The sequence below is a fragment of the Eptesicus fuscus genome, chromosome 13, assembly GCF_027574615.1.
Source record: "Eptesicus fuscus isolate TK198812 chromosome 13, DD_ASM_mEF_20220401, whole genome shotgun sequence".
Classification (NCBI taxonomy): domain Eukaryota; kingdom Metazoa; phylum Chordata; class Mammalia; order Chiroptera; family Vespertilionidae; genus Eptesicus; species Eptesicus fuscus.
The window spans coordinates 23,541,284-23,551,006 of NC_072485.1; the positions used below are offsets into that span (position 1 = coordinate 23,541,284).

Sequence of the window (9,723 nt, forward strand, 5' to 3'; positions counted from 1 at the left end):
AATTGAGGTGAGAGAGGTTAAATACCTTGCCCAAGGTCATACAACTGCTGTGTAGTGGAGCCAGGGTTTAGACCCCAGATCTAGTTCATAATCACTATGGGAATTAGTCCTGGAGTGGATGAAAGAACCAGAACAGGATACCAGTAATTTCCTAAATATGACCTCAGTCCCCCCAGTCCTTTAAGGAAACGTATGGGACATCTAGTATGAGCCAGCAGTTTTCACATTGATTTTACTTCCTTGGGTCCATACACCATCTTCTAGGACAGTGGTTCTCAACCTTTCTAATGCCGCGACCCTTTAATACAGTTCCTCATGTTGCGGTGACCCCCAACCATAAAATTATTTTCGTTGCTACTTCATAACTGTCATTTTGCTACTGTTAATGAATCATAATGTAAATATCTGTGTTTTCCGATGGTTTTAGGCGACCCTGCTAGCGGTTCTCAACCTGTGGGTTGGTTGAGAACCGCTGCTGTAGAGCCTAAGACCATCAGAAAACACAAATATTTACATTACGATTCATTAACAGTAGCAAAATTACAGTTATGAAGTAGCAACGAAAATAATTTTATGGTTGGGGGTCACCACAACATGAGGAACTGTATTAAAGGGTCGCTGCATTAGAAAGGTTGAGAACCACTGTTCTAGGAGGTCGGTATTTTTCTCTGCTTTACAGAGGAAACTGAGCCTCGGAGAGACGACGTGCCTTCCCAGGCCACACCACCTACCATCGGAGAAGGTGGGCAGGGGGGCGTGGCACCTGCTCTTGGGGCTCTGCAGTGATGCACTCTCTCCAGATGCTGGAGCGGCGGGTTCCTGGTTGCTTTCTCTCTCTCTTCCAGGGAGGAGTCACCATGTGCTCGGAGACCGGCTCCAGGTACACCGGCATGCTGCTGTTGCCCTTGGCCGTCGCTGCCATCATTGCCAACCTCCTGCTGTACTTTCCCAACGGGCAGGTGCTGGAGCCTGCCAAGATCACAGACTTGGTCTGGTTTTTCCACGGCTTTCTTGGAGCTGGACTCTTGGTAAGAATGAGGTTTAGCCCTAGCCAGTTTGCTCAGTGGATAGAGCATCGGCCCAGGGACTGAAAGGTCCCAGGTTTGATTCTGGTCAAGGGCACATACCTCAGTTGCAGGCTCGATCCCCAACCCTGGTCGGGACACGTGTGGGAGGCAACCAATGAATATGTCTCTCTCACATGGATGCTTCTCTCTCTCTGTCTCTCCCCCTCGCTTCCACTCTCTCTAAAAATCAATGGGAAAATATCCTCGGGTGAGGATTAACAACAACAACAAAAAGAATGAGGTTTAGCTAGCTTACCTCTTCCAGGTGAAGGGTTCCCCTTAACACCAGGCGAGTCACAGAGCAATTGTCTCCTCTTCAAGCCACCTTCCCTGGGCCCCAGAGCATGGTGGCTGCTCCGCCTCAGTACCCACAACACATGATACAGAAACAGTTTCCACATTGTGCCCAACATATCAAGCATCTTTTTATGTCCCTTCTTCCCCCATTGGGCTCTGAGCTCCTCCAGAATAGAGCCCAAATCTTGTTAACCTTTGCCCACTGAGAACCTACCTAGCAAAGTGCCGGCTGAGACTAGAGCTTAATATGTGGCTGCTAATTGCATGAAAGATACACTTTATAAAAAGCACAATAACTGAGTATCTGTCAAGTTCATCTGGCTTCAAGATGACCCACTTGAAATATAAATTATGTCACTCCCATCCAGGCTTCCCTGCGCAAAATTATGGGATTAGCAAACTTTTCTAGTAAAAGGCCAGGTGGTAAATAGTTCCAGCTTTGCAAGCAATGTGGTCTCTTGTTTCAACCACTCAAGCTCTGTCATCATAGGGCAAACACAGCCGTAGGCAATATGTAAGCAACTGGGTGTGGCTATGTTGCAATAAAACTTTATTTATTAAGCAGGCAACTTGCTGGATTAGCCCACAGGTTGTAGTTTGTTACCCCCTGAAGTAGACATTGTGTGTTTTCCTTCCTTTCCGCCTTTGTTTTCCTTTGGCTCCCCCTCTCCCAGCAGTCCCTTTTGAAAAGATCATTTAATTATTCGAGGCCCCAGTGCCAGTAAATGGATGAATGCCTGGGGCATAAGGAAGCCTCCGAAAAAGTTGACTGTCTCCCTTCCTGCTCCTTCTCCCCCCACAGTATTAGATGCAGTGATGTCTCAAGTGACATCCACTGACCACCCACCCCTCCCTGCACAAGGGAACATCCAAACCAGCAATTCCTGGGCCAAGGTTGTCTGTTTCTCAGCTCAGAGCCCTTCCTTATGGGCAGCGCAGACGCAGGAGTCTCACAGGCCCTGCTCAGATGATGAGTCTGCCCTGCACCTGCTGTGCGACCTCCCTGAGCTGCAGTGAAAGGAAAATCCGCACCATCTCACAACAGGGTGGAGACACTAAATGAGACCACGTCCGCAGAGTGCCCCCAATCCCTGGCAGCCAGTGAAATGCGAGCTGTCCCCTTTCCTGGCTCGGTTCCCAGCTCCTCCACCTTCTCTGTGGGTCCACCCAGCGCCTGTCTCCTGCCTCTGACCTTCGCTGCTTCTTTCTGCAGGACAGGTTCGCATTTCTCAGCTCCACCACCAGGCAAATTCCTAAACTCACCCTCTTTAACTGTAGAATGCATAGGAACATCAGCACCCAACTTCTCTCAAAATATAAATGAGTGGGTACAGTGACTATTGAAAGGAATCGAGCAGCTTGAGACCTGGGTTTCCTAAAAGCAGAATCTCAGAACCTGTATTTGAAGAGAATGACTCAGAGGGAAAGCATTCTCTGACCAGGAGGGAAACAGAGGGAGCCCAGCTCAATCAGGGACCCGGCACCCTGTCTCCACAGCACCCCTTACCACCAGCGGGCTTGTCCAACCCTGGCTCCAGCTTTCCAACAAAACCTCCCAGATCTCCTGGGAAAATGGTTGCATAAAGTGAAAAACAGAAAGCCAGTCCCTCTCTCTCTCTCTCTCTTTTTTTTTTTCCTTTTCTTTTCCTTCTTTTTTGTTCAGTCAGTCTTTAGTGCCGCTCTATGTCTTCCTATGTGCCCAGCTCTAGGGCAAACTAAGGCAGTGGCCATGGGGTTGGAGAGAAGAGTGTGTATTTGAGCTGTGAGATGTTAGGCACAGCACTGCATCTCTCTGAAAGTCTCTGTAAAATGGGGATATCCATAATAGCCATCTCCTACGGTTATGGTGAGCACTGTATGAGATCATGTAGAGAGTCAAGCTTGGCTTGTGGCTAGCGCTCATTCAATGTCAGCCATAAGACAATTGGAGCAAGGGGAGGTCAAACCATCCTTGTACCTAGGGTTATGGAGTTGGATCCACCCACTTCCACTATAAAGAGAGAGCTGACAAACTCAGCGCACTCTTCTCCAGCACTGTGGATACACACTGCTAAGTCCTGTGGCTCTCCTTTTACCGGGTGCCATGGAACTGCCCCAGCTCTCATCAAGACGTCAAAACTTGCACACCAGCTGGGAGTCTGGTGCAGTGTCTGCATGTTTTGCTTTACAGTGACTTGGATTCTCTGGGGAGGAGAATGTGCCCTCCAGTTCTCCACAGTCCCCACCACTCCCTAATACCTTATACCAGGACATACTTTTTTACTTAAAATTACATGCAGAGCCTCTAAAGTCATGTGAGTTAGCATCTCCATCCCCCCACACCCAGCCTCAGGCTATCATCTTTAGCATCAACCACATACCAATCATATTTTCCCTAAGGTATGTCTTAGTCACCTTGATGAGGACAGGGGACTGGGGATCTCTCGGGTGTTTGCATCAGCAAATACATTACCAACCCTTTCTCGGGTGAGGTGATTTTTTTTTTTTTCATAAAGTTAAGTTCATCCATTGTGTATTTATTTCCTGTTCCTGGCTCATGGTCTTAGCATGCCAGTGCCCTTTCTCCTATCCCACACTGCCAGAAGAAACGGGGAAGCGTCATCACAAATTTTACCACCATGTCCTTGGGCCTGGTTCTGTGTCCGGCACTGGGGCAAGAGCTGCTGCCTCCCCCCGCCCTGCCCCCCAGCTCAGAGCCCAGAGCCCAGAGGGAGGAGGAGGATGCAGTGTGCTCAGAGCAACAGGACAGAGTGGTGGGAAGGAAGGAGCTATTCACTTTAGCTGGGGGAGGGGAGGGGGGAGGGAGGAAGGTCGTTGAAAACTACAAAGAGGGCATATGGAGTCTCTTGGCTGCTAGAATCCATTACCACAAACCTGGTGGCTTGAAACATCAGAAATGTATTCCCTCACAGTTCTTAAAGCCAGAGTTCTAATGAAATGTGTTGGCACAGCCCCATGTTCTGTGCTCTAGGGAAAAATCCATTCCCTGACTTTTCTGGTGGCTGCTGGCATTCCTTGACTTGTGGCTCCATCACTCCATCTTCACAGCCTCTGCCTCTGCCTTCTCCTCTGTGTGCTGGTCTCTCAAAACTCTCCCTGCATATGATCGTATTTAGGGCCCACCCAGGGTAAACTCCTAGTAAGACCCCAATTTAACCACATCGTTAGTCATAGAAGGTACAATTCACAGGTCACAGGATTAGGAAGTGAAGATACCTTTAGGGTTTGGAGAGGGGCATTTTTCAGCCTACCACAGGAGATAGCTTCTAAATGGACCCTTTGAGAGTGAAGAGTAGTCTACCTGATGGCCAAGGGTGAAAGGCCTATTCAAGGCTCCGAGGCAGGAAAGTCCTGGGTCCATCCCGGGAGGCCATAAACTGGTGTGTCAGGAGGTCTGAATGATGGAGGGAAGGTGAAGCCACAAAGGGCTCATGTACACCAAGTCAGGGCCTATGTCATATTCTACAGGCAATGAGGAATCATTGGACATTTTTAATAGCTAGAGACACATCAAAACCTTGTTCCAAAAGGGGAACCTTCCCTTCATTACAAGAGTTTTAATTTTTATTTATATTATTGCCACAGGTTATGGTGCCAGCACTAATGCTGTTGAGAGGAGGTGGAGGAGGCTGCTGTGTCCACAGATGTGGGGTAAGTTCTGTGGATTCTACAGAACGTTTAACCTCCTACCTACCCACCCCTCCCCACCAGGGCTTATTCCCTAGGGCCTAGGCCATGTGCTTTTAGACCAATGCTCCTTTGGAACATAGTGATATTATGCAGGGCTCTAGCCAAAAGAGATACAAGGAAAAACGAACTTGGAGAAGATGTGAGGAGAGTCATTTGCATTGGACACAAAGCTCTGGTAGACCAGCCTGCTAGCATTTGGTTGTCTGCACTTCTATCTGTCTGCCTGTCTGTCTGTGGGGAGACCCTCACATCCTTTGACTTTCCTATCCCCTGGTAGCCAATGGGGTAACACATCACAGAACTGGGATTCAAGCAAGAAGGGATGTTGAAGATTGTACTCTCAAAAACACTTTCACAGGAATTCTCTCAAAATGTCCTGTGAAGAACAAAAGCTGCCACTCTGTAAGGTCTTCCGTTACGTATTTATTTCTTGTTCCTGATCTTGTCCCTGATCACAGCAAGCTGTCCATTTCTTTTAGGTTCCTAGTTCACACACCATCTCATTTCTCTTTTCTGCTTCAAAAGTCCCTGCCCCAACCCTTGCAGCTTCCAATCAGAGTGTCCGCAGAGATCTTAGCCCCATGCCGCCTAAGGACCATCTCCAAGGAGCTCCCTGAGTCGTTCCTTTCCGCTCCAGCTGTCCCCCTGCCTTACTCCCTGTGGTGAGAGGGACACAACATGGATGTGTCAGGAATAAAAGCTCATGCTTTGAAGCAAACAAGTTCACCAGCTTATCCCCAATTCATTAATGTGCTAATATGCCACCTTCCCTCGACACTTGCCGCACTGTGACACTCCCTCACCCACCCACCCCGTCAACAGATATTTATGGAGTTTGTACACAGCACAGCCCTTCAATTGGTCACTGACTCGGGCGTTAGAAAAATAATTACTCATTTACTCATCCAACCGTACAACAAACACGTACTGAACACCGAGCACCAGGATGGCAAATGGTAGTGGATCATTTCATTCTTTAGAATTGTAACTGGAGTAGATCAATGGACAGAGGGCGTCTTACCTCCAGCACTCATTTTGTACGTTTGGGAAGCAAAACAAGGACACCTACCTGGTCTGGCATTTGCAAGAAAAGATTTGGAACCTTTTCAATTTGCCAGGAAACTCAGGGGGTGCATCTGTAAAAAGCTGGCTTCCCACCCACCATCCTTCCCATTGCTGCACTGAATTTCTGACTCTGTTCCTTTGCAGATGCTGTTCCCTGTGCTTCTGGCCATCCAGGGCACAATGGGGGCTGTGTACTGTGTGGTCATTTCTTCACTGGGTTTGCTCAGTGGCCCCTTCTGTGACACAGGCAGTGGAAACTACACCTACCCTTTCAGGAATGACAGCCTGGAGTGAGTAGCATTCATGGTCTGGGGTCAGTGTCTAACATATTATGATGATACAGCTGATGACCACAAGAGTATGTGCTCTCAGTATTGACCAAGGGACCAGGTACTTTCATTCATACCTAGTGTCTTGTTCCTCTCGCCACACCTGCTTCCAAATCTGTAATCTCTAGGAGGTGATTGGCCAAGGGGAAACGTGCCCCTGAATTAAGCAGTCCGCCCAAGGTATTCAATATAATTAATACCTGATTTCATTAGCCCCAGTTATTAAACTCAACTGAGCATGTGCTGAGGGTCTGCTTGGTACTTGCTAGGCACTGTGAAAAGAGAAGGGAGTGCAAAGGAAGGATGAGACAACTTGCCTATTTGCAAGTAGTTCACAGTCAAACTGGGAAGACAATCACCAAGTTTGGAATTACACAGATTACCTGTAATGTCTGGACCCTGTGATGATGATGCACATTTATTTTCCTGAAGGGATACAGAAAGAAACCCAACACCAACTGATTGAGAAATACCCTGTTTCTCTTTTCATTTCATGTTCTCTCCCTGGCAGGTCTCATCCATCCCCATGGCTTTCACAACCATCCATCTATCCATGTAAATAATCCCAAAATGTCTATCTCAAGCTTAAATCTTCTGAGTTCTTGACCCAAATATCTAATTACCTCCTTGAAATTTCCTCTTGAACACATGGTATTTCAATATTAATTTGTCCTAAACTCTATATCCACAAATCTCCTATTGGTCATCCCCATCCTAGTAAATGTCACCTAAAAGCTGTGAGTTATCTTTGATTATTCTCCCTCGTACTTCCCATGTTCAATCCATTACCGGATCTTGTCAATTCTCTCCTGACAATATCTTGAATATACATTGCTTTTCACCTAGTCTGTGTCGCCCTGTTCCCAATCTCCAACACCATCTACCTCCAACAAATACCTGTTGGGGGAGCTCATCCAGAAGACGTGATCGCCAATGGACAGTCAAGCTGGACCTGGGCAATTGGAGGCTCCTCAGCCCCTCCCCCGTCCTTGAAATGTGCATTCACTTGCCTTCCCCACTCCCAGAAGCTGTTCCAAGGATACAGCCTGGAGAGAGCAATGTGATATTGAGACTATACGTGACTGAATCCAGTGAGGGCCTCGCTATAAAAACTTTTAAGATGCTGGCAGGTGGGTGGGTATGGAAAACTACTCATCCTGTAGCCATATAAGTATTGTAACTAAATTCCCTTGCTTATGAAATGTGCCCCCTACCAGTCTGGAGTGGTTTGTCTTTTTCTTCAGCTTCTCCCTAACCACCCTCTGCAGGGGCTGGTTTCAGGTCACACCTGGGAAGCTCCTGACCAGGTTTAGGAAGCAACAGTATCCCAGGTCCACTTTGCCCTTCAAGCCTTTTGCCATAGATTAGCCAAAAGGGTTTTTGTAAAATGTAAAGATGCTGATAAGGCCAAGAAATGTTTACGTTTAAAGAAACTTAAATGTAAGTTTAAGTTTGGAAACTCAATAGATACGTATATGAATATGGGTAAAGGTAGAAATAAAGACAGGAATGTCAAGTAATATACAGCTCTGTGAAATATGGCCTGAAAACCTATTCCATTTTCTCTTTATCCAACTGGTACACTGTGAGTCCAAATTTCCCTTACAGTTTTTGCTCACGTGCTGTTTCTTTTTATAATTCATTGCTCTCCTCTCCGCTGCTGTCTCCTTCCAGGCCAAGTGACTGCAGCTTTCCCTATGAAGCCTTCTCCAGCTACTCTACACCTCTAGCCTTCCCCTTTCTAGGATATAACTAAACCATAATGCCTACTGCATGGCAGGCAATGTGCTAACACCTGATCTAATCCTCCCAATCACTCTATGGTATTGATGCCATTTTTTTAATTTTAATTTTTAAAGAGAGGTAGGGAGGGTGTACATCGATTTATTGTTCCAATTACTTATGCATTCACTGGTTGATTCCTGTATGTGCCTTGACCGGGGATTGAACTCACAACCTTAGCAAATTGGGATGATGCTCTAACCAGCTGAGCCATTCGGCCAGGGCCTTGTCGTCATTTTTAACGCCATTTCACACATAAGGAATCTGATGTACAAAAACATTTAGGAAACTTATGTAGAACTTTTTAATGAGGAAGCTGGAGTTAGGACCTGGTTCTGTGGGACTTTCACACCCACGCTCTTAACCACTTCCACTGCCTCTGAGACCTTATAGCAGCCGTTAAAATCTTGTAGCCCAGGGTTTCCCGCTTCTTCATATGCTGTCTTGTGCAGCTATGTCTACATCCACAATGCCTTGCTGAGAAACTGGGCAGTCAGAGGGAAAGGGTCTGCTCAGCCTTTCCACCAAGGAGCAATAATAAAGCTTCTATCGTTATGAAGATGAGAACAATGAAGACCCTGAAGCTTTGTAATCTCCGGTGTTGGACTAGTGCCTAACACCTCCCTCCCTTCACTGGCTCTCAAAGCCAGGCTCATTTTCTCGTCTATCCTGGCAGGGGCAACTACTTGTTCAACCAGCCCACCTGGGCCACGTGCCAAGAGCCTGAGCATATCGTCCTGTGGAACGTGGTCTTGTTCTCCATCCTCCTAGGGATCGGCGTGGTGGAAGCGGTGCTTTGCCTTAGCCAAGTCATCAGTGGACTCTGTGACGTCTACTGTGGCACCTGCATCCGAAAAGGACAGGTGAGTGCTCCTAGAACCGGGAATTTTTCAGTCACTTCCCCCTGATCTGTTCCACGCTGTCTCTCTCCTGCCCTGGCCCCACGTGGCCAGAGGTAAGCCAGTAACTAGGAAATGCCTTTTGACATGTAGAACCTCATTTGCCACTTTGGGTTTAATTTCTCTTTCAGGTGAACATAACTGGTTTATGAGGAGCCTAAGAAATCACACCTGATTGACAGGTGAAAGAGAATCCCCAGGTTTCAGGAGGACTGGATTTGGCGAATGTCAATCTCCAGAGTTCTGAGAAGCTGGGGAAAAAGCCCCCGACTTTCTTACCAGAGTAGGTTTGTATGAAGGAAACAGTGTTGCGAACTTCATCCACTTTGCTAGAAGCAAGATTGACATTTCCTCCAAATGATCTCTACGCATGATGTAAGAAGTCATAGGGATGTACAATGATAGAAATAAAAAATAGTATAATAATAGATGCTTACTGTATTCCGTGGTTATTATATCCAAGCCCTGTGCTAAGCACTTTATCTACACAATTTCAGTTAATCCTATAAAGCAAGTGGCACCCTAACTGGTTTGGCTCAGTGGATAGAGCGTCGGCCTGCGGACTGAAGGGTGTCAGGTTCAATTCCGGTCAAG

The 9,723-nt window shown here is 47.1% G+C and overlaps 1 protein-coding gene across 1 annotated transcript; it reads left to right on the forward strand.

Annotated features, from left to right (window-relative positions):
- The first annotated feature begins 857 nt into the window (after positions 1-857).
- On the forward strand, positions 858-9,416 carry LOC103292988 (transmembrane 4 L6 family member 1-like). The gene is made up of 5 exons (XM_054725106.1): positions 858-1,028; positions 4,950-5,015; positions 6,264-6,409; positions 8,907-9,093; positions 9,312-9,416. Exons 1-5 carry the CDS (start codon positions 858-860, stop codon positions 9,414-9,416), a joined length of 675 nt encoding a protein of 224 aa, XP_054581081.1.
- The last annotated feature ends 307 nt before the right edge of the window (positions 9,417-9,723 follow it).